General features: G+C 40.7%; 1 protein-coding gene across 4 annotated transcripts in view; it reads right to left on the bottom strand.

The window, feature by feature from the left end:
* The window catches only part of BAZ1A (bromodomain adjacent to zinc finger domain 1A), a 53,742-nt gene extending 27,978 nt beyond the window's left edge, over nucleotides 1-25,764 (bottom strand). The window contains exons 1-9 of one of the 4 annotated variants that reach the window (XM_072338417.1): nucleotides 25,640-25,764; nucleotides 24,909-25,044; nucleotides 17,962-18,240; nucleotides 8,150-8,293; nucleotides 4,871-4,972; nucleotides 3,583-3,670; nucleotides 2,672-2,806; nucleotides 2,021-2,123; nucleotides 489-655 (exon numbers count right to left, since the gene is read on the bottom strand). In XM_072338417.1, the coding sequence (XP_072194518.1) occupies nucleotides 489-655; nucleotides 2,021-2,123; nucleotides 2,672-2,806; nucleotides 3,583-3,670; nucleotides 4,871-4,972; nucleotides 8,150-8,293; nucleotides 17,962-18,240; nucleotides 24,909-25,021 (1,131 nt within the window). In that variant the 5' untranslated portion in view covers nucleotides 25,022-25,044; nucleotides 25,640-25,764. Of the gene's footprint in view, nucleotides 1-488; nucleotides 656-2,020; nucleotides 2,124-2,671; nucleotides 2,807-3,582; nucleotides 3,671-4,870; nucleotides 4,973-7,172; nucleotides 7,274-8,149; nucleotides 8,294-17,961; nucleotides 18,241-24,908; nucleotides 25,305-25,639 lie in introns of those variants that run through there. The other 3 variants (XM_072338419.1, XM_072338418.1, XM_072338420.1) reach the window with 3 other exon arrangements.

The raw sequence follows: 25,764 nt of genomic DNA, 5'->3' as shown, positions 1-25,764 counted from the left end.
CTTGGATTAGACTTTTTAGTTTTCAAATGGAGGTCAGACAAAAAAAAAATCTAAAATAAAAGTATTCATGAAAGTTGCCATAAAAAATGACTGTCAAAATAGGTACTGGATATGGCTGTGGTAGAATTTAGTGGCGTAGGTAATTTCATTCCATGTAAAGTGACAAAGTTTTGGGTTTTTTTTCTTGTTTTTGTTGTTTTGTTTGGTTGTTTTTTTAAACCAATTTTCATTCAAAGATAAACTACAAGAAAATCTACATCTAGTATCAAATGAGAACAAAAAAATACATTTTTGTGAATCAACGACCTGAAATACAACAAGATAACTAGAAATGCAGTTCCCTATCATGTCTTCCGAGTATCTACTCTTCTAAAGTGCATTTCTAGGAACTAAAAACAGTTAATGGAAAACAATGACACAGATAGCAAACAAACTAAATGAGCTAGATGGCCTGTTCCCATATAAAACACATTCTGCAAATACATTACTTTTTCCTTTTCTATTTTGAGTCTCTCTTTCTCTTCTTTCCTCTTCATCCTTTCCTCTTCCACAATCTTCTTTAGTTCTTCTTTCTTTTTTTCCTTATCTTCTTTCTCTCTTTTTCGGGCTTCTATAGCATTTGCCTTCTCTCGTTTTAATCTAGCTTTCTCAAAAGCTATATAGGAAGTAAAAAACAAAACAGAATTTTTTCTTCCACAAAAAGTTAAATAAAATTAACTGTGTTTAAATAGATTGATCTTTCTTATAATTAACATATGAAAAACATATTGTCTTGAAGACTGAATTGTTTCTATGCCAACCAGAAATTCAATCACTTGAAAGTTCTTCAGAAAACCAGAATTTTAGGGCTTACGTATTATACATGTTTTTTCTCAAAGTTGTAGTAAAGTTGCATTTCTCAACTCTTAATGAGCATACAGACATTTATTACTTTCTTTCCCCATCAAAAAAACCAAAAGATGACAACTGATTCCAAATGCATAGATTTGCAGCAGCTTAATAAAAGCATGTCAAAAGCAGCGATGGCACATACACATGAAATATTTGTTTCAGCAAAATCCTTTAAAGAAATTAACTTTCAATACTTAAAACAATTATTACTGACAAGTCGATTCATCTGAAATCCAGTTATCAATTCAGTGGCTTTTGTGCAAGTTATACTTCCATTACACACTAAGTTGAAAATTAATTGGTAATAAATGTTACTGATAGATTTCTTTGTAGCTGTGTGCAGAGTAACAGCAGGACACATGCTTCTACTTTCAGTGGACAGACAATATCTGTCAACTGCCACACAAATTAACAAATAAAAGGGATCAATGAGATTACAATTGTAATTGAATAAGCAAGTAGGCTAGAATCACAAGTGAATGAGAATGAAAAAAAAAAAAACAACCAAAAAACAGACCCTTACTTTTAATACAAAGTGCTTAACAGTGGAAAAAAAGGCTTTTTTTATCTACTTGTGAAATTCTGAAAAAGGGCTAGATCATTTTCTCAGCTATGTATCAGACATGCCAGTCATGACTCTCATTTAGAAAATAAAAGCAATGACACTTATCGTCCACAGCCTTTTGTGCACCGAGGAGGCTGATTCTCCAACGTCCTTGGAATTTTGCTACCATTTCACATTACTACTATAGCACCTCTTTTTGAGAGGCTTCATGAATGTTACAAATTACCATTCCAATTAAGTATCACTTACAGGTAAATACGTCTAGCTTAATATTAACTGCATTAACATAGTACACTTTCAAAATTTGAACTTCTGCAATTTTCAGTTCACCACTTTAAGAGACCAATGTAGTTGGACTGCAAGCCTCACACGTACCCACAGTTTAGTGAAATAAGTAAATAAAAGCAGGAAACAACAATTCTAACCACTGAAGTGACATTCTGCAATTGAATGAACTGTCACTACATTTTCCCCTTGAAATATACAACCCCAAAAACACTCTAATTATGGCCAGCTCTCAAGCCTGCAAGAACAGGTTCCACTAGTCACAAGACCTCAACTTACCCATGGCCTGCATATCTTCTTTCTGCTTCTGAAATCTTGTCTTTTCCTTTGCTACTTTACTTCTGTTTCCTTGGGTGTTCTGCTTAGCAGTAATACTGTCCTCCTAAAAGACAGTTGGGGGGGGTTGAAAGAAAGGACATAACATCAGCAGTGAAATGACCTGCAACAGATACTGTTGTTTTTTCAGCCGCCCTCTGGAACACTCAAAATGGCCTGTAACATTTTCTCAAACACACTGACAACTCAGAGATTCTGCCCACTGGTTGAAGTTCTTCTAGATTTCTTTTAAAATATACAAGCTTAGAGCAGTAAACTTTTGCTCTTCTTAAATACAGGCAACTGACATAAATGCATCCGAGAGTAGGGATTCAAGATTTTTTAGATTATTTATTAAGCATTTACAGAAAAGTATAACTTAAAACATACTGAAAAGGTACAGTCATGTTGGGATTACAGAAATAAGAAAGACAAAAAGATAAGCTGATAAAAGAGATTAAACCTTATATTTAAACAACCCACTTCAATAGTAATTGTATAATGTTTCCCAAATCATTCCCAAAGAAAACAAAACCAACAAAAAAACCCAGCATCAATCTTGAATTCTAACTGCTCTGGAATTTCACAAGAGTTTAAAATGTTGTCATGACTTACATGACTAATGGATGCCCTCTTTGGAGGTCTCCCTCGTCGCCTGCTTGCAGGGCTGAAGACAAATGTGGGTGGGTCATCAGGAAAAAAGTAGGAGTAATTCTGTTCTGCTAGATTATATTTTGCAATTGATGTTGCCTAAGTAAAAAAGATGAAAACATATTCAACGTGAGACTCCTTCCTTCTCATAAACTTATGTAAATTAATGAATAATTCCCTCAGAAAGACTGTAAATATAGTCACAATTGGCTGGCTCATTGTAAGAAATAAAACTGCTATGCTATGAATGCAGAGTTAATCCAGTAGGAAGATACCTTAAACAGCACACATCTGAAGGCGTAATTTGGCCTCATTTGGTAATAGTTAAATATTTTTCAGGAAATAGAGCAGGACACGGGATTTCCAGCAACTTACCACAATTTGTTCAGAGTCACTTTTGACAGAGAAAGCTGTGAAGTATGGTATAAAATTACATGATTCTTAGAGGTGGAAAAAAATTGGCTTGTTAAAGTCTCAAGTCTGCCTTCTCAAACTGGTAAGGTCAGACATCAACTCTTATCGATTAATACTGCTGAAGAGACGAAGGAGGCACTCTGAAGAAGAACCCTCCTTCACCCCTTTCAGCTCTATTTTCCTTTTCTTTAAGAAACTGATGTTAAAGTCACAGCTTCAATTCAAAAATTAATTGTTTTTATTAATTTTCCACAACCGTCAGAACTATGACTCCCACTGAGGCTCTCATCTATCAAAGCTTTCCTATACAGAATGAGAAGTTAAATCACAGTACGACGATTCCTCTCAACACACACAAAATGCAAAATGTAATAGAACAACCAATGCTCCTTTTTAAAAACACCAGGAGAAAAGTCTGAATAAGGTCGATATTCTATTCCACAAACTTCCTTATTTTTTACCTTAGTTTTAATGACTCCATCATGTGGTTCACAGTGTTGTTTCAGAAAAAGTTTAAGTCTATCACGAGAAAATAGATGTTTCCTCCGGCTGTGTTAGGAAATAAAGGAGGTATTATCAACTGATATACTTTAATTATTGTTTAAATGCAGCTGACAGTATGTACAAAAACACAAGTAGCAGATCACATGATTAAGTTTTTTACCATCTTCACATTTATAAACTGCATTTATTTATTATACGTGCATCTTTTTGCACAGGTGCAAATTTTTGTGCTAAAACCCTGTTGTGTCCTTTACTAGATATGCACACAGCTCCACAGACGCTTTATCTTCACTAAGTCTTTCACAAACATCATTCACAAAAATCATTCCATCAAAATGGCATTTAAAATATCCAAAGGAAAAGATAGGCTTTAGGAGAGTGAAAAACAAACTAAACTAGAGACAGCACTAAAGTAGTGTCTCTCAAACGTGGAGGTAAGGAATTAAAGTCTCAAGCCAACAAGTATGAGAGCACGAGGGGGTGAATCCTCACGCTGTTTTGTCAAGCCATCTAACTCCTTGCTACAGGATAGTATGCATTCTAAATCTTCCTGGCATTCCAGGGAATTTGCACTACTTCATGGAAACAAAAACAAACTAGGAGCTACTGAGATACAGAAACCATCTAGCTGGAATAGCTTTATGGTACTTGAGGGTAAGTAAATTCTTAAGCGAATGGAAAAATATGGCATAATTAGCCCTGATTCAAGTAATCATCCAAGAGACTTGCCTATTACACTGGAGTAATTTATAAAAAGAACTAATCACAGTTCATGCTGGAACAGTGTCTTGAAATCACTGGAACTTTTCCCAGAGTATCCAGGTTAGAGAGGTTTAAAAACCCATCTACAACACAGAAAATCTTTACAACTTCCTATTTCATAATAGTAAAGCGGACAGATTACAATGACTACTGCAACAAAAAGACTACACAATGTGAATAGGCCAGAAATATAACAGAATACAGTTCTCAAGCTTTTTTCACCATCCTCAACCAGAGCAGTAGGCATAGGTACTATTAGTAATATCAGGTCTCATCTCTGTGCCAGTGAAAACACAGATTTGAATGGATGGTATATGCATTAAACTATTAAAGCTTGGAATCATTAATACACAAAGCTTGTGAAGCAGCTGCTTGCTCCAGTGTCTCTAGTTAATAGTTCTAACTTACTATATAAAAAGCCACTTTATATCAAAAACATCTTTACAGTGACTGATACAACCCACACGCAGTTGTAAATTTTACCTTAGCTGAGATGCTTTAACAATAACAGATTCATACAGTTCTTTTTTAACAGGCTGGACTTTGTATTTGAACAAAGAAGGATCAATTATGGCTTTCTTCTTCCTAGAAAAGGTTAAGAAATAGTTAATGGCAATCACAAAATACCAGTCTTACATTCTACATGCTTTGTTTGCATACATATAGAATTGCAGAATGGCAAAGGTTGGAAAAGACCTTAAAGATCATTGAGTACAACCCCATCCTAACCATACTACCCTAACAACCCTCCACTAAATCATACTGCTGAGTGCAGGAGGACTCTTCAGAATCCCCAACCAGACTTAGTCTATAACTTCTATCAGTACCCAACTGGACCTATTCACTTCTGCCAGCTTTTCTGCTACTTAGTTTAACCTTGCACCAAAGCCAGTAACGTTGCTTGGAACAGAAAAGAGATGCAGAGATGTTGGTTTTCTTGTAGAATGGGAACAAACAGAGAGATGAGCATTGATATACCCCAATCTTCAGAAAATTATCCTTCTTAATATTCTCAGTATCTGAAGTAGGCACGGGATGAAGGAATCCAAAAGCAAGACTTTCAAAGTATTTAAAAAGATGACAATCAGAGATAGAATCACATCTTAAAGTTAACTAAAGGACACAAGAAAATATTGCACTAACACTGAAAAAAAAGACAACTGAGTGCTAATATTATACCAAAAGCACAGATTTTCTACTCCAATACTTTCTCTAATAGAAAGCAGGATCTAAAGAAAAACAAAATGGTTAACTTTTGCACCATTAACTGTTACTATTTAGTCTGATTAAGTCCTTCTCTCACCTTCAGTGGATCATACACAGGAGCTCCAATCTAACTTGCAAACACACCAAGCTTTCCCAGCTTAGTTACTTAGTTTCCAATAATGATCCTAAGAAATGAACACTTTCCTGAAATCCTCATTTGTAAACCCTGATTTAAAGTCTCATTATTACTTAGTGCAGAAGAGGATGAAGTAGTCATTCAGTACATATGGACAACTTTAAATAATGGAGTCCAGTCCAGTTATTTTAGCACAGAAATTGCAACATTAACTTTTGTTGTATTTCATCAAGTCTTATCAAATACATACAGAAATTAACAGCCAGATCCATTTCACAGGACAAACACTCAACAGAAACCTAACACAGGACAGCACAGATGGACCACAGGAAAAGTAATCAGTCCAAAATTATGTGAATGAAGAAACATCAGCTGAGGCTGTTCTGGCCAATTTCTCCCTGTAAAACCTAAGCTTTTACAACAGAATGCAACAAAAATAGCCACCAAGAGCATTTCTACAGAATACTTGGCTATTTCTGCCCCAAGCAAACATAAGCGGGGTCAGAGAAAGGTTGAGATCTCTAATGACATCTATTTTCAGTTAAGATTCTCCAGCCTTACAGATTCTTTAGGAAAAATATTTGCAGATGGCCCATCAAATCTGTGCTGTGTGCTCCACCCCCCCCCCCCCCAAACACATCCAGCATCTGTTGTACCATTGTTTAGGGGCACTGCAGCTTCGCCTGAAAGGTGGCTCTAAAACCTGGATACTTATCTGCAGACAGAGGCAGAACGCACCAGCTTAACACCAGTCCCAAGGCTAGTAACATCTATACCCTCCACAAACAGAAAAATATAGTCTCTAAAGGATTAGACCTGTAAAACTAAGTCATCTGTAAAGGCATAGAGAATGTCAGGTATCTACATAGAAAATTTGACAACACTGCTTTATTTTGAAGTAGATTTTGCAAATGATAGTTTCTGGGTATATCAAACTTGAAAAACAGTCAGAGCGCTACCACATTTGTTATAAAAATTCTACATGATGTTACGATGTCCAACACTGACAACAGAAATCACAGAACCATCATAAAAGACTAGCTCAAAACTTCCAGCAGGCATTTTAAAGCCTTAAGAGGTTTATAGTTCCAGTTTCTTTGACAGATTTGCTTGGTTTGGGGTTATTGTTTTTTTTAAGTATACCACAAAACACTGCTTCAAAATGTATTCACATTTTCTTACAACACTTCTCTTGTTAACAGAAAGAAATCATTTTGGTAACCTAGAGAGGGAAAAATAAGTAATCGGCCAAAAAGATCCAAAGACTGAGACTCTAAGACAGTTTTATTGCCAGCTCTGTGTGTGTTTGCACTACCCCAAGAACAATCTCCTTCTAAATTCCATATGCCTTGGGGAACACAAAATGCATTAATTTTCTCAAAGATGTAGGACTTCTTCACAAAGAACAGCAGATAATTTTAAAAACAAAAATGATAAGCCTACATTATTCTCAGCCAAGCAAGGAGCTCCACCTTAGTTATTCAAGGAACATCAGGTCATGGAAGCCTTAATACAGCAATCAGTAACGTTAACTTCTGCATCCATGTGATATCTCAAAGTCAACAGAAGTTCACGTAGAGCCTGTAAATTGTTAGAGCTAGATTGGGACCTATTTCAAACATTCTTCCTCCATCAGCACTGTGCTTGTTGTAAGAAATCTTTCATTGTTGTGCTAGGATAAGCAGCACATGCAAACACTGTTACAAGTTGATAGACAATCCAAATTTAACACCCCATCATTGACCAGAAGCTCTCTTATTCAAAGTTATTAAGTCACTGTAGGATATGTATAATTCCTCAATGCAAGACGTGCTGATTTACTGCACCTAAATCATATTTAAATCCACTAAATACAAAGGTATAATACACACACACACAGTGAAGAAAACTTTGCAATTTTTTCTATTTTAGACAATTGCATTAAAACTATGCGAAGACACTTCACAGTCTTCCAGTAAGATCATGTCTTTCCATCGTACAGCAGTCTCAGTTCTGAGGCCCATTATAGAACTGGGGATAAAATAACAGAAGCAAGCTAAGTAGTACCATGCTGTAGGACTGCAGAATGGAAATACATTTCAAGGATATAGCAGCACAGGTTCTGTAGAGGACTAGTGACAGGCACACAAAGCTCCTCCACTATCTTTCAACACAAACACTGTCATTCTGAAGAGATTAACAGCACATATTCTGTAGGTACTCAGATTCTCATCATACACAGTTTCCTGGCTGATTATACATAGTATAACTAGCACGAAAGTGTGAGGCACCTGCGAACATTCATTTTGTCACCTCCAAGCTGGCAGAATATTCACAATCCATATAAATCGAGTGATTTGTTTCAACCAGACCCTGCCGTGTTTTTTTTAGTCTCATTTCCACCCAAACCAAATGCCTTATCCTGTAGAAGTATCATTTACCCATTTTGTGCAGAACTATTGTGCGTTTCTGAATCGTCACTATCACTGATGACGATGGTTTCCCCATCAGCACTGCTGACGTGGCCATTTGCCATTCCGTTGTGTTGTGCTGGAGGAATGACTTCCAAAATCTGACACTGCAACCTGAAATAAAACACAGACATTTATTGCTGTTAAAGTCTTTCACTAATGCAGAAAGTATCGGCTGTCTTTTTAAAAACACTCACACGTAACAACATTATACTGTCTACAGGATAAGTAAATACCTAAGAGCCTTGCACTGAAATACTAAGTAAAACATTCATTTCATGACTTCCATATAGGAAATGAATAAACTCACTTGCTTACACAGCATCATTAGCTTCACTAATGAGAACAATTTTCAAGTCACTGGCAGAATTAGTTTCAAGGTTAAGTTTACCCAAGTAAGCCTGAAGTTTGAAAGAAATGCTGAAAGTTAACAATGTGTTGCTTGAAAATGGTCCAAATCAATCTGTTAGGTTTATTTTCAGAATAATCTAAGGAAAGCACAATTTTCAGATTCCAAAGTTTTTTGTTTTTAACTTAAGAGATCATTTTCTACTGCTGTTCATGACCTAAATAAACAAGGCTGAAATGATCATTATGCATCTAATCTTAATAATGGCCCATTTATCTGCTGACACATATTAAGGCTCCATCTGGCATGCACACAATTGACAAAACAAGTCTATCCCTTTATAACTAGCATCCTGAATGCTAGATACAAAAAAAAAGACAATTAATTACATATCAAAAACTACAATTTGCGTACACTTAACACTGGATAACTATCACAGCTGATTCTTAGCTGCTAACTTTCACCCTTTCCTGGAATTCCCTGGTTCATATTTTGTAGCTTAATCTCCTAAAGCCCTGCCTGCTTCACAAAAATTAACTATCACAGTCAATGGATGCTGTCATGTACTACCCAAAGGGGTGGGGGAGGAAAAAAAACAATGATTCTCTTCTTCCAGGCACCAAACACTACCACTTGAAATAAGTATGACAGAAAATACATGAAGCACAGGACCTGAATTAGCCTGCTATTATACCTAAATTAAAAAACAAACTAAGCTGGACTGAAAAAAAGACAAATTTGAAGTGTTCTTTATCAAAACTGAACTAAATGCTGGCAAAAAGAAAACAACATCCAAGTATTTCTTCAAACAAAATCAAAATATTTCTTCAAACAATACAAAAATATTTCCTCAAACAATCACCTCTTTCTGAATGTGAGCATGATATAAAAACCCTGCTTGCAGGAGGTGGGGGACAGGGACCACAGAATAGCAACAAAAAGAAAGAACACAACTGAGGGGCAGAGCACTGAAAAATCCCTGTGAGTTAAGCTAGGAGCTGCAAAGCAGTCAGTGCCTGCAGCTGTTCTTCCCACACCTCTCTCCAACAGGGAGCAAGATCCAACATGCTCCACAGGGCACATTATGTTTATTTATTTATTTTGGTAATCTATTAACATCTTCATGTATTCCTAGAGTAAAGAGGACAATCAATATGCTTAATTATCCATGGGGACACCAGAGCCGTCTTCATGTAGAGCCAGCTTGAGTCCACTGGACTTATTAACCCCAGGCACACTGCCATTCAAACACAGCTGGCCTTGTTTCCACAGCTAGCTGGTTTGGGTCTGGGAGGCACGTTTTCCTGATGAGCCGAGCTCAAGTTAATTAACTGTGCAAATCTAAACAGACCCCGTGTAAAGAACCAAGAGCACCCGACTTCATAACAGAGAGACAGATCCTAGTGGCTGTTCACAGCCTCATCCCAGGTCCAAGGGGGCTTATTAAGGCCTGGCCCAGCACCAGCTCAATCCTGAGAGCAGCCAAGTACATCAAACACCTTGTCACTGCAGGGCCTTGCTTTTCCAGTACTCAAAATATCACAAGCTCCCACTTCATGTTAATAACATGAAGATGACAGGGTGGTAGAAAGTGCGTTATCTGGCTGTTTGTTTTTTTCCTAATTAAAAAATAAAAAATAAATAAATAAGTAAAATTACCAGCTTTAATAAAAAACTTAGCAGAATTTCTTTCCACCTTACTAAATGTATATCCTAGAAAGTCCCACTCAATTTAATAGCGTTTAAATGGCTTTCCAGTGGAAAATAATCAAAAGCATCAATGAACATTGATAGACACCGCTACTCATCTAAACTATTTAGCTTAACGACCACTAGAGGGAGCGCATACACACTGGATTTGTAATCACAGTAAAACAGCCACATGAAAGCTGAATTACAACCTACCCAACCCAGTGCCACAAGAGGACAAAGAATCTGAAACATAAACGAATCGATCCTCCTGGACAAAAGAGACTGAATATTGAGCCACTGAGTATTTTACCAACACTTAATTTACCTGCTCGTGCACTCTAATTTCACACTGCCTTCTCAAAGTGCAGAAATTATACATTCCGTACACTATCCAATAAGTAGCAAAATCTTCAATTAGCCGCTTTTCATTATTACTGTTATTCTTAAGCAGGAAGAATGACTAATGGAATAATCAAACACAAAAACCAAATGATTCTGCATCCTCTATACGTTCATTCAAATAATTACCTGAAACCTTCAGGAAAGGAACCAAGTGAAACACACTGCACCTGGCTCAATAACAGCCATTACGTTTCATTGCTTATAATAGAGAGGAGATTAAAGAAAGTGATGCAATCATTCCTTCCAGCACTGAAGAATTAATAATCTATGAATGAAGATGACTTCTTAGCCTTGTTACAGTCAAGCCATGGCGAGTTTGAGCAAATTCTTTGAGCAGATGCGCAGCTTTTTGTGAGAATTAAGGTCTGCTTCTCCTCCAGAAGTTAAAAATTCCTTGAGTTCATTTTTTACGGTTCTTATTTCACATCGTAAGTCACATAGAAGAACAGAGCTAAAAGCTAAATCAAGATATCCAAATAAGGAACACTAGTTTAAATACTTTCTAAAAAGGATACCTTAAGATCTTTAGGCAGCTTACGTTGAAGTCAAACTGATCAGATTAGGTTTCCTCTTACAGAAAAAAATAGTCATAATTAGAAAAGACACAGAAAACACTTAGTTCAGTAGTCCCGTTCATAAAAATTACACGATGATAATTCCAATTCCAGCCACCGAGGCACAACTAACTGGTAACAAACTACCATACTTTATCTATGACCATTCATGAATTCATCACGTTAAGAGCTTGTTATGTATTCCTACAGTTATTCCAGTGCTTTGTGTTATTCAAAGTAAAACACTTTTTTCTGACTTCCTGCCTACCCTTCAACACAGCCAGTTTTAGCTCATTTGTTGCTACACAACAATCTTTAGATCTTTAGATCCAATTCCAATGTATTTGAGGGGGGAAAAAAGAAAGAAAAAAAAGAGTATTACTGGGAGTGAAGGCTCTGGGAAGGAGTTATAACTTCCAAATTACGTAAAGATTGGACGCCTCAATCTAAAAAGAAAACTACAGTAATATCTACACACGCATACACCTTTCTCAGTCAAAATGACCTTTCCTTGAAATAACAGCGAATATTGCAGAAAAAGTTTATTTTCACACTATGTGAATCCCAAACATTTTCAGAATACGATCAGACAAACTGAGAACAGCCATCACATGTCTTACAGGATTCTCAACAACTCTAGCTCAAAAACTGACAGCCTAGAGCTAGAAAACCTGGAAAATTACTATCCTATCCTGTAGCAGTTCTGCTACCTCTTTCTGCATCACAGGCTGCAAACAACAGCATGCAAGTCCTCTGATCTGTCACAAGGGTGGCCTTTATGCTAGTCTCAGAAACCAAGATCTGAGGCTTCTTCAGCTAGGCTAAATAGATGTTACAGGAAAGGTTCAAGAAGCACTTGGCCTTTAAGACTAGATTTTCTGGAAGAAGCAGCACCACCACAATAGCACAAGAGTTTTAAACACAAAGCAAAATGAGGGATCAACCAATTTTTAAAAGTATTGTTTTCTAAATAGCAGCACCTATCTCAGTTTTGGGTGGTTGCGGTTTTTTTCCTCCTAATCAGCAAGGGAGATTTCCTAACGATTTCCATGAACATCAGGTGGGGGCTGGCCAGCTGCACAAGTAAAAGAACACAACCAACATCAGTAACCTTTACACCTCCATGCTGTATGAATTATATACATACAGAGCTAGTAAAAGCTTGTTACAAAACAATTCAAGCATACAGTTAAAGGTCCATGGCTACAAAGCTACATAAAACTGCAAAAATATAACACAAGCTCCTCTGGAGTCAAAATGCCTGAGGACACACAATATGTGAGAGATACTATACACAATGCATGGTTGCTTTAGAAGCCCCATGTCTATCATTCTCTATGAAGAATAACTCTGGGCTGCACTCTGAAGTTTGGCACAACTAGCAGAAAACCTTCCCATGAAAATGGTAAAGATGTGGCTGGCTGAAGATGTTCAAAAGCAAATTGCACCTGCAGCCTTGGGGTGCTGTTCAGGAAGATGAAGAGATGATTTAACAGTTTGACATTGCCAGAAGAGGAAAATCTTCCCTTACATCCCTCCTTCCAGCCACATGTGGTGCTTGCTTTTTGTAGCTTTGGCACTCAATATTACTTACTAATTGACATTAAATTGAATTCACTTACCTGCCAAAAACTAACACAGCATAAGAGCTGGCTAAGTTTCTGTCCTATCAGGTGGCTCACTGAAGTACCTGAAGAGAACCAGAGCATGTGGAAGACGCAAATACTGGCCACAACCAGAGCAGGAAATGAATGAGAAGTAATTAAGGTTTCCCCCTCGCAGAAACCCTGAGACGATGTAACTCCCGGGATAGCTAGGGGATCTCGGTAGCTAAACCTTCCTAACCAAACAATCTAGGCACACTAACTCCAGAATGTTATGAGTCCGTTCCACGGAAGCATACACCTACGAAGATAGCTGGGCAACACAGTACATATTTATCACTTTCCGGTAGTCCACGATAAGTACAACTCAGGAAAACCCCAAACAAAGGGGTTATGTTTTGGTGAGTTGTATCAACTCCTCCTAGCTCTCAGCAGTCAGTTACACATATAGTCAAGTATAATATGGTTGCCAGGTCAAATGAAGTTAGAAAGCTAGCTATAATCTTAGCTCTTGTAAGGATCATCTTTTCCCACCCCAACCCCATTATCAGCTAGGCACTGTAATAGTAGCAACACGCTCCCCATGTGCCCCTGTTATGACTTAGAGAAGAAAATATTACTCAAGTTTTTAATTGACATAAAGCAGTGATTAATCCACTATGAACAGTCCTAAAGCATTAGGACATCACCTGAACAATCAGTGAGTTAAAGAAGTTTCGTTTCCAAACAATTTGGAAATAACAATTCCATTATTCCATGATTATCTACGTTTTATACAGCTTGGCAGTGGTCAACATTAGGTGATTCAGAGCACAGAAAGGATATTAACCTTATCTCAGATGAAGCAATCTTTCTCATTGAGAAGACCATCTACTCCTTCTGTAAGTCAGTTTCATTTTATAAACATCACATTCTCTTCAAGCATTCTGGCATTGCTTGCTTACAGATATCAGGCAAGTATTGTTTTGCAGTGGTGTCATCTAGTGGTCAAACTAAATGAAAAATGTATTTCCTTTTTGTATCTACCATTTTCTATATACTTTCTTCTTCCCTACCTTTTAGTAACCTAGTGCACTTTGTCAGCTGACTACACTTTCATTACACTCCATACTAACTGTCGGACAACAATCAGAAGTGCCTTAGCATCAGTGAGGATGGGAAGACAACACCACATAAGCTGTTTATAAAGAATGGGAGGGGAAATCAAAGAACTGGTAAAGTTGTCCAACATAAAACCTCAGATCTTTTTACTGCTCAAGCCAGACTGCAAGCTTACAGATTAATTAACTAATTATCACGTTGCTCACTCAGTTACCCTAATAAAGGCAGATATTATTTCTTTTAATAGCATCTGATCTCAGAACACTGATAAATCACAACGGGTTGTTTGTACATGCTAGGTTTTTTTTTTCCTTTTTCTTCTTTTTTCTCTTTTTCCTTTTTAAAGGCAGCACTGCTAAACTCAAGTTAAAAGTAACAGGTCCTGCTGTTGAGTTAATCACACTGTAGTAGCTCATTTGGTTGTTATTCAGCCTATTCAGGCATTCACTGATGTTGTTTCAGGTAAGGCTTCCAACACAACAGACAACTGAATTCAGATTTTAAGATGATGTGAAACACTTCAGCAAGTTTTAACTGCTAATAATGCAACACAGGACTAAGACGGCAAGAACTGGACAAAAAACTGCAGGATACACCATTCTTTGCAGAAAAGACAGACCAGTACATACAGGTCTTAAACTACACATTATCTGCTTATTTGACATCTTAAGTGATGACAGACAGCATGAAATATTACTCTTGCCCTCCCCCCAGAAAAATCTAGAATAATTTTCTATGCCTTCATCAATAAATAGTTTTCTGTAAACAGTAGTTTGACATTTTAAGCGACAGTATTTATTGACAGCTGCTCACAATGTCTTAGCAACAAAAGTCTATGCTTAACGTGAAATAAAGTTCTTAGTCTGTATTACATGAGCAATACAGTAAATGAGTACTTATTTTAATGGAGGCAGTACTGCAAAAACATACAGAACTCTTACAGTTCTTTAACTGTCAACCGGGGCATCTCCTTTTTGAAAGCAAAGTGCAGCTGTCACTTTGGAGGAAGGTCAGCCCAAGTTTAGCCAGAAAAGAGGAACACAAACAAAATAAGGCAGGCTAGCTATTTTTAAACTGTACATCATCTGAAAGAGTTAAAGAGCAAACTGAATTACCTCCTTGCCACTTCTACTAGACAACAAATTGCACGCATTATTTTCACAGACTGTCTGACCAAGCCATGCCAGGAGTATGGGGGCTCATCTGCAAATTCTCATTTTGGCTGATAACGACCAGACACACCAAAGTAACAGGAAGGGCAATAACTCCCAAACTCCCTGAGCTCCTCCTACCAGACCTCAGCAACAAAGTGGAAGCAAAAAAGAAATAAAAGAAAAAAAATCAAAACTGAGCAGTGCAATGACCTGCTTGAAACCATAATAGCACAACAGGGACATAAGACCAGGAAAAATCACTGAGATACGACATTCTGTAGTAACCAGAAAGCACAGGTACAATACAGGAACTATTAAGTCTCAGAAGTCTTTTTCCAAGCCTCTGGACAAAGCGCTGGCAATTCTAACCTTCCAGATGACCTGTCCATTACTCACAGTGCTACAGAATGGTTCTTATACTCAAGATACACACACATATTCATTAAGATAAAACACTAGCTTTCCCAGTGTCTACAATCTCACCCACTTACTTCGCTGAAAATATAGGAAACTGAACCAAAGTAACCTATCCTACAAACATATTGCATGCGCAAAGTTAGGAATAATATCAATACTTAAATTACTTGAACAACTTTTATTTACCTAGCATTGTAGTATAGGTTTCGCATTAAAAGATGCAGGGAGCCCAGATAATAGAACAGCCCAGCTAACATTCCACGTGCAGAAAGTTTCATACATTAACACAGTTTACAGGAACCCTACACAAATAAGTTTCATGATCTGCCTAATTCTGTTGGTCTCATGAGAGCTACTTCACTAGAGATTGACAAGGAACATTTTTGCTACAACAGACCATCAAAACGTAGCTCCACCTGGCAAACACACAAATCGCTTCGTTGAACAGCAGTGTGACTTACAAGTAACACAAGTTAGTATACATAATCCTCAGAGAAGTACCTCAAAATACAAGTCAAAGTCAACTCTCAAAAGCAGAATAACTATAAACTATATAAACCTATAAACTATAAACTAAACCCCTTCTCAATTTATATTGTTTAATTATTTATCTCTAAGCCTAGAAATCCCACTGCAGTAACATTTAATTTACACCATTTCCTAAATTTAATGAAGATGCAAAGCAGCTCCCTGCTACACATTTGTCCAAAATATCAGTGGCATACAATTAGCTATGGAGAATTCTATATGCTTCATTTTAACTGACTATCCGTACTCAAGCAGTTTAAAATATAAAATCTTTAGCAGTTTAGGTAAAGGTGGAAATAAATTTTGAACGATTATCTAACCCACCCCAAAGGCTTAAGAAATTTAGCTTTGATATTAAATTTCCCCGTGAAACTGGATCATAAATATATAATAGTTAAATCTGCATCTCTGCATAATTTTGAATAACCAATAAGACTGAATCAAAGGGAAGTTAAAAAAGAAAAAGAAAGCAATCTTCATGAGACAGAAACATATCACACCTTTACCTGAGCAGAATTCAGCCCACAAGGTAAGCAGAAACCATTTTCTTGGGGAAAACTTAAAACCAGATTTATGATGGTGTGCAAATGAAACTGAAATGGATTCTGAATTTCAAAAGATGTCATACATACAAAACTTCCTCGTTTCTTCATACAAACCTACTTTTCATTTCAGCTTTGAAAAGCTAAGACGCACATAAATATTTTAGTTAAGAGTTTAGAAAAGCAGCAGAAAGATGGGAAAGCTGCTCCTGAGGAAAAAAAAGGTTGATCTTCTAAAGCATTTTTTGTGCAAATAATTTGGAAACTGACAGTATCGTCAAAGATTGAAAACAAATGCATTTTATTTGGCAAATGAAAACCAAGAGGTAAATTACACTTACAATTCATTGTATTTGGGTTCCTGGTTAGTAAGGGAAAAAAAGAAAAAGAAAAGAAAGAAAGAGTAAGAACTTATTCCCTAAGCAAGATCACTTTGATACTAAAGATGATGTAGGTCTCACTAGACCAGATGAGAAAAACAGAAATAAGCTTTGGATATGCATTTTCCATACAAAGAACAGCAGCTCTACTGAAGTTCTTGTGCAGGTTTTGCAGACTGAGACTTCACTGGTTGAAAAGAACAAAAGCTTCCCTATTCCAAATTAAGCACAGGTCCATATAAAACACAAAACTTGCAAGGAACCTTTGTGAGGTTCTCCTTCAGCACAGATTTTCCCTTTTAATAAGAAAAGGGAAAAGCATCTGGATGAGATGCTAAGAGAAAATTATTTTATTCTGCACGGGTTATCTGATGACTATGTTGAACCACCCTATTCCTACCACCCAACATACACAATGTAATGAAGCCCATAGGATGTGCCTCATCTGCTCTGCAGTGTAAGCTCACACCTTTCTCCTGACAAAACAGAAAAAGCTGATCTCAGATAATCACTAACAAATGTTTTACAATTAATTACCTGAGAACACTATTACAATTTTAGTGACTACTTAGAAAATAAAAATCCAATCCTAATTGATTCTTTAAGCTTTCTTTACATGAGTATACAAAATATCATTCAATTGACTGTGTCCTGTATGATTTCATCAGCGATTTCATGCTATTTTTAACTAATGGTTTCTCCTGGCTTCTAATCAGATCTCATTCTACAAGCACACTACTTCCCTCACACAGGTGCACCAAGGGACTAACACTCCTCTGCAAATCCACTGGACTGAAAGACTGATGCATCAAGACTGGAGAGAACCGTCCCGCCTCTAAAGCTGTTTCAAAACTAAGGAATGAGATAGCAAGCCCAGCAATACAATGCTACTCCTAATTAATGTAACTAGGAACAGTAGCAGTACAGCTAGCTTAAGCATCATCTCACTTCTGAGCGTTTCACAGAGTTTACTGTTCTGATTTTTGGCTTAAAAGAAGCACATTCAAAGAAAAGGCCCACATTGGCTAAAAAGAAATGTGTTATTTTAAATATACTTGCCTTTCACCATTATTTCTAATCATCTCCACTGTTTCACCAACAAAATATCGATCCTTGACGTAGGCAAAGATTTCATCACAGATCTCATGAAGTCGTGAGCGATGGGTAAGGGTGGCCAGGTAGAGAACCGGAATGATGAGTGCCTCTGGAAAACTTTGAAGATTATGTCTGGCTTTCTTCTCCGATTCCAGTGCTTCCTGATATGTGAGTCCTGGTTTACCTGTGACAGCACAGCTCCATACAAGGCTGTTGCACAGAATGGTGCGTTCAAAAAAATCACTGAAAAGAAAGGAAGTAGTAAAAAGAAAATTGTTACCTTCCAACATTTTCAATTTGATCCCAGTTCATAAAGCAGCAAATTTCTGTTATAAACCTCAAGTTCAAAGATAGCTCTACGTCTATGCCATCTGCAAACACCATCAAGGTTTATTTATCACTACTTAAGCTACAGCTTCATAAACTGTTATTGCAAAAACTACAGATGGCAATCATGGAGTATCAAGACCTGCTAGTACTGAAGGAAAATATTCACATGTAAGTAGCCTTATGCACAAGAATAATCATGCTGAGTTTAACGTGTCATATTTTCATCGCATTGCCTGTATTTCCACACAAACTAGCAGGAGGAGGGTCTAAAATTGCGCAAAGAAAAAGCAACCTTAAGATCACAGAAACATGCTGAAACTTGAGTATGTTTCAGACTTGGAGTGTCCTCGCTCACACAGGAAAAGATGGGAGAGGTTAAAAAATTCACATCAAGTACTTCTCTAAATAGTTTTTATTCCTTCACTGTTTGTACTGCTCTTAAAGAAACCACCAAACTATTTTTTTCCATAGCTTCTTCTCTCCCGTTCCATTAGCAAATACTGATCCTCTTCCTTCCCTTTACTCGCAACTAATACCAAAATACAGCAGTTTTTGACAGGTATCAAAAAAACAGTGATTTGTTAAAACACTTTTGAGATCCGTAGTTGGCAGAGCTATTCACAAAACCATGTTAAAATATATCACACACTGGATCACTGATATGACAGCAGAGCACTTTCTCAGCACGCTCCAGTTCTGATGGTTATTTTGACTTGCCTTCCTTTACAACTCTTTACAGATCAGTATTTATAGGAGTTCAATATACGACGTGAAAAATTCCATTCGTTTGCCTTGTGTTAGCTTAACACAGCTATTTCAAACACACACACAACACTTTCAGAGCATTCCACACCACTTGAGATAGCCACACTGAATTTTTTTTTCCTTTAAAAAAATCACAGGGTGCAGTGCTGCCATTTTTAACCAATAGGACTGTTCAGATCATTTTCATAACAGGGTTACAGAACTGCACAGCTCTCTCCTGAAGTTCTTTGTTGCAGGCTCCCCACTCACACTGACAAACATACATCAGTCACACTGACAAAGATGATGATATTCACTGCAGCTGGACGGATGCAACAATAACATGCTGAAAATGAAATGGAAACTCCAGATTAAGGACAATGGAGGGTCCTGGCTCAGATAATCCTTTTTGTGAGAGCAGAGGATTCCTCTGAGCAAAAGAAGGATGCTCAAGGAAGAATATCAGCTGTGACAAGAATGGAATTAGAACAGAGGAAGAAAAGATGTGTTAAATGAACAACACCCTACAGATTATACGTTAAAAAAAAAAAAAAACATTTCTTGTGTCTGCTTAATATATTTGATGATACACAATCTAAGGCTTGGATGACAATTTGATTTTGCTTCCTCTAAACAAGAAATGGAGAACAAAGAAAGAGTGAGAAAGGAGATAAATTATTCTTCACTATATGAAGAACAGATGGCTGTTGGCCATACTGTGTATAGAAAAGAAAGAATATTCCTTTTCTGCAGTCAGCCACATTGAATCCAATCGGGTATTAGCAAAAATATGAACTATCATTGCTAAAGCACTAAACGAGACTTCTTAAATAACAGTTTAGACTTTAAAAATAGGTATCTCTAAATTGATCTTTAAAAAAGAAAACAAAAAGTGATGGTATACACAACACACAGTTCATCTGGGTCTGCTCCGGCCTACATATAACTACTTCTGTGTGAGATTCACAGCAATTTGAAGTGGCCTAACCAACTTCAGTAAATGTTTATCCACTGAAGTCTTCATCAGATCTCTCCCTACATACACTTCCACCTCAGTTCACAAAGAGGTTCTTGATAATTACCAGGAGTTATTTTAAAACGGATCCAAATATCTTGTTCAAAAACGACCAAAGGGAGAGCAGAGGCTGAAGCTGGCAGTGTCCCTTCAGGGGCTGCTGTTGTTCCCCGTGAGGGGGCACTGGGTGCTCCAGCTATTTAAAGCTGCAGTATTGAACTTATGGGGAGGAAAAAAAAAGAAAAAAAATCTATATTTTTTTTAAACCCAAGATTGTAACAGGTGCAAAATTCTAAGGCTACTTGAATTGAGACATATTGGAGGAAAACCCTATTTCATTTGCAGACAGAGCTCCATGTACCAAGCCTCATTGTAGCTCATTTCCTTTTCTGTTTTGTATGGATTTTTCCCCCCAGAAAAGTTACAAAGGAAAAGATAAAAATCATAACAAATAAATGGCTCTCAGTTTTGAAGGCATTATTTGTTGGTAGCCAGTCATTACACATCACACATCAAAACCATCTGTGGCTTAGTCTGTTAACACAGTTTTATTGCAATGTTTTAATGATCTCACCAACTCTGTTTGAGAGAGGAGAGAACAATCACAACAGCAGGTTTTATTGGTGGCACTGGTCTCCCTGTCTCTGCAATACACGCCAGTCAACACAAGAGGATTCACAGAGAGCACAGACAAGAGCCATCAAGCAACAATCGGTACCAAGCGGTGCTGTACTTGCTCTGCCCACCAAGAGCAGCAGTACACTCAACCATATTCCACTCTCAATTCCAACACACACAGCAAGTGCCACTGCTGCCACATACTTCCCATAGTCTTGAATATGCCCTTATTGGGGGCATTAAATCATGGGACTTATGCACTGTGTCAGGACACACAATCCTTAGCAGGGTGCAGGAGAAGATCCGCAACAGCAAGCAGAGCTCACCCAGGTGCTTCCAGATCAGACCAAGGTGCTGTACCAGGAAAGCTCAGCTGTGGGTGCAGTAATTCACAATGACTCTCAGCTGGACACCTGTTTGCACTGATGTGACAGAATCAGTCCTCCTAAGCAGCAAAGTTACTGGCAAACCATTTGGAAGTTCCACAGTGCTTAGTGAGTACTGGACAGAAGGCAGTTCATTAGCGAAATGAAGTAATTCTGGAAGTAAACTACTTGCAGTTTCTGTGCTAACTGTGCTTGCAATAGATATCAAAATAAAAGAACCAACCCAGCACAGCAGTAAGAGATGGCTCTTGCCTGAACTAACCAAGTATTGTCATTGAGTCTAAGCTCTGCAGTATTTTTAGTACTTCACGCACATGCTTATTTCAAATCATTTTCATTGATTTTTAACATATATTAAAAACAAGTCAGAAGAGAACAAGTTATTTTTTAAACAGAAGAAATTATACAATGGAGAATGTAGAACAGGAGAAAGTTACGCTAAGGGAGATTTAAGCAAAAGGAAAGAGCAGAAGAATTACATGGCATGGCTGATCCGCAGACAAGATTATTTTTAATACTGGAGCCCTTATCCACATCTAACATATAATCTACGTAGGCTGCGTTACCAGCATATTCACAGATAACTCTGCCATCCAGCATCACAAGTGTTCATGTACTCAACCTGTTCCCACAAGCGGTCAATAGTACATATTACATAGTAACATACAAAAAAAAAAAAAAGAAACAACTAAAAAGACATCTGTCCCCTAACGTTGACAGGTTAATCACATACTAACGTATTTCAAATTGAGGGTTTTTTCTTCAACAAAATAGAAAAATCCATCTAATTAAACTAGGTATACTTTCAGAAGCCTTTTACACAGGCCTAACTTCTGACTTTTGACCAAGAGTCCCACAGGCCGACCTATAAAAAAAGCTTTTTTCAGTAAGTTCTAAAGATGCAGAACTCCACTCACCACATTCCCATGTCTTACAATGGGAAACACTCCTACTACTGGCCTCTATACTACTCAGTTTTCCTCAGCTTCATTGAATTATCTCTGTAGGTCAACTGCCTCTTCAAAGAAAAGAAGGAAAAAAGAAAAGAAAAACAAAAAACACCACGAGTTCCTACCTTTCAGACTACCTTCACAAGCAAGACTTGCCATACTCTGCCAGTAGTTCTCACTGTACATCTCTATTAAGATGTTCACAGACAAAGTGTCAAAACCAGCAACAGCATCTCACTATGCACCCCCCCCACACACACACACCCACCGTGCTTTTCCTACTGCTGCTCTGCCACGCAAGAGACTGTTTTGCTAATCCCTCCCCAGCCCTACCCCTGTTAGCAGGGACGAAAAGAAAGCGGTGAGAACATCAGCTCCACCTGCGCCTGCTGCTCTTGATAAACACAACTGAACATTGTCACCTCACCATACCTCCTTCTAAAGGATTGCAAAATTATGTGACGGTATTTCTAAAGAAAAAGGAAATGGATTCTTAACAGGAAGGTCACTTTACAAAATAGCAGTCTTGCCAAATTCTCCTTGCATTAGCATAAGGATTTCTTAAACGGGGAAGAATCATGCTACGCATGATCTGTACTCATCTCCACTGGTGCTGTTATGAGCATGGAATTATCTTTCCAATGTCCTACATTCATAATTAAAAAAAACAAAAATCAAACCAAAAAAAACCAATTATCAGTAAATAGTAGTTAACTGAAGTGCCCATATACATGAGGAAGGGGTAAATTTAGGTTACCCCATTTATCAATACAGCCTGCCAGCTGCTGTCAGGTTCTACCTTTTTTTGTTTTAAGCTCTCACCTTCAGAAAATTCTAGCTATTATCACAAAAGTAGATTCAGGAAAGACTAGTTCAGGCAACTGTCTCCTTTCATGAAACAACTAGTCCCATTTTCAAGAAGCAGTCCCTGCCTGTCACCATTACCCTAACTGCTGTTGTTTGGGAAGGGGGCAATGCTCTCATACCACAGCTGCCACCTGAGGCACTGCTTTGCAGTGAGAGCGTGGCCTGAGAGCAGGTGGGCACCTACAGAGCTTGCCAATGCTCCCTAGTAGATCACACTGACACCAATTCACCTGCATCTGAGCACACCCAGCTGCAGCACGACATACCATGTAAAAAATACTGGGCTTGTCGCTGCAAAGCATCCATTTTCTCCATGCAGAAAAATAAATTAATAATAATAATAAATAAACACAGCAAAGATATCTGCAGGAAAGGTGGAAGTACGTTCCCAAACGCCGTATCCCAGCCTCGACCTCAGGGCGAGCCACCCACAGGCACTGCTAGGGATAGCCTGTGTGAACGAGCTTAAATTTATCCCTTCATTCGTACTTCAGTTAAATATGGGATTTGGTTCCGCATTAAACATTCGCCACACCGCGCCAAAGCTGAAAGATACCTTTCATGCTAAAGTTTACTCTAAACCATATATTTATATACACCAAAAACGTCGTGCAGAGCAGTGTCAACAAGCGCACGGGAGCCATCCGGTTACGTGACAGCGATAACGGTAAGCAGAAGGGCAGTTTCTGACACACGGGGGCCGCCGCAGCCATCCCCGCAGCGCCAGGAGTTACCCAACCCGGCCCCGGCCCGACTGTACTCGGCGAGGTGCATTTGAGTAAGAAAAACAAGTCTAAGCATGAAAAAGATCTAGGTGTGCTCTAATTTCGCATGCTGCAAACGAGAAGCATTTCTGATTTAATCTCATTAGTCTGCACGTCTGTTGTGCAGACAAGAAAGGGAGAGCTCGGCGCTGGGGCCCCCCCGCAGGTGGGACGGAGCCGAGCAGCCCCGGGGCACGGAGCCCCGCGCCGAGAGACGCTGAGCACTTTCCGCCTATTGTTCTGACAGCGCTGACACCAACTTAGGGACGAGCCCGGGCTCCCTCCGGCACTAACGACAACTCAACTGCCGCCGGTCTTCGCACCGGCAGAAAAAAAGGACGGACGGGAAGGGAAGCGGCGAGAGGACCCTAACCGGAGGGAGCGGGGGACAGGTGTCCCCGCCGGACGAGCGCACCGGCACCGCTCCGTGCTGCACCGCTCCGTGCTGCCCCCCCCGCAACCCTCGCCCGGAAGCAGGTGCAGCGCCGCGGGCTCCCGGGGCCGGGCCGCGTCCACCCGGGTCAGGCGGCGGGCCGGCAGCCGGCGGAGGGCGGGGCGAGGGCGGCCATGGGCGGCGCGGCGGCCCTGACACCGGCCCGGGAGAGGGTGCCGGGAACAAGAGGCTCCGCGCGGCCCTGCGGCTCAGCGCACATACACACACGCACATACACAGACGCACACAGACACACGCACATACACACACACGCACACAGACGCACGCACACAACAATAGTGCGGTGGGCTCGTGCCACGCACCGCGCGCGGAGCCGCCGCCGAATCCCGGGCCCGTTGCGCGCGGCGGCCGTTGGTTGTTGCCGCGTCCCGGCCTTGCGCAGCACCGACACGCGGCGGGATGGAGGCGAGGAGGGGGGGGAGAAGCAGCGGCCCGGGGCTCGGCGCCGCCTCCCACGCGCGCAACTTTCACTTCCCCGCGGAAGGAGCCGGGTGGCAGCCGGCTGCCCCCTCCCCGCGGAAAGACGGGGCCGTGGGATCACCCCGCCGAGCGGGGAAGGGATTCCCCGGGCCGGGCCGGGAGATCCGCCCTCTCCCCCCACCCCGCGGCGGGGCACGGGCTCGACGCCAGCCGCGACCCCTCCCCGCCGGGCGCCCCGCGGCGCTGCCGGGGAATCCCCTCCCTCCTCCTCCTCCCCGCCCAGGTGTCAGCCGTTGGGGGTAACCGCTCCCGGCCGCGGGGAAGAAGGAGGGGGGGGGGGGTGTTGTGGGGCGACCGACTTACTCGTAGTCCCTGAAGATCTCGTTAGTGACCCTGCAGTAGAACACGCGCTCGTCCGGCCGCAGGTCGGCGGGGGGCTTCTCCCTCACGAAGGGCTTTCGGTGCAGCAGCGGCATCGCCGCGTTCCGTTCTCTCCTCGCTGCGCCGGGACCCGGGGAGAAAAGGAGACGAAGAGAAGCGGTGAGAGCGGGCCCGGCGCGTCCCTCCCCCGGGGGCGCCGCAGAAGGAGCGGCAGAGAACGGCAGCACGGCGGGATCCGGCGGCGGCGGCCTTTTGTGTGCCTGACACGCCGCTGCCTGCCTGGGACTGCGCGGGGAGCGGCGGCGGATCCTTCCTCCCCCGCCTCCTCCCGCCGCCTTCACAATGGGGCCATGACGCCGAGCGGCGGGCGGGCGCGGCGCCCCCCCCCCCTCCCGCGCCACACAACGTGCTCGGCGCGGGGACACCCCGGCCGCCGCCGCCGGCTTTGTCTCCGTCGCCCCCCCCCCGCGCCCTGGGTCACCCCTTCCCCGCCTCCGAGCCGCGCGCCGCGGCCGGACACAACTTCCACTCCCCGCGAGGCGAGCGCGGCGGCCGATCCGCCCGCTTCCTGCCTCCTGGCCGCCCCGGCGCGCTCCGCAGCCCTTTCCGCCCCGGCCGCCGCCTGCCTCCGCGGGACGGCGCGGCCCTGGCTCCGGGTGCGGCACGGCGCGGGGGGCTGCCCGGCCCCGGCCCCTCCGCCGCCCGCCTCCTACCTGGAGCCGCTGCCCCGGCTGCTCGGGCGGTACGCGACGCGGCCCGCGGCTCAACCCCGCTTCTCCTCTGCCCCCCAGCTCCTGGGAAGTTTTTGATCTACTTCTTCGAGCCCTCAATCAGGAAG

The sequence above is a fragment of the Excalfactoria chinensis genome, chromosome 5 (genome assembly GCF_039878825.1).
Source record: "Excalfactoria chinensis isolate bCotChi1 chromosome 5, bCotChi1.hap2, whole genome shotgun sequence".
In the NCBI taxonomy this organism is placed as follows: Eukaryota; Metazoa; Chordata; class Aves; order Galliformes; family Phasianidae; genus Excalfactoria; species Excalfactoria chinensis.
Note: the sequence above shows the minus strand (reverse complement) of the source record. Positions and strands in the feature narration are given on the sequence as shown.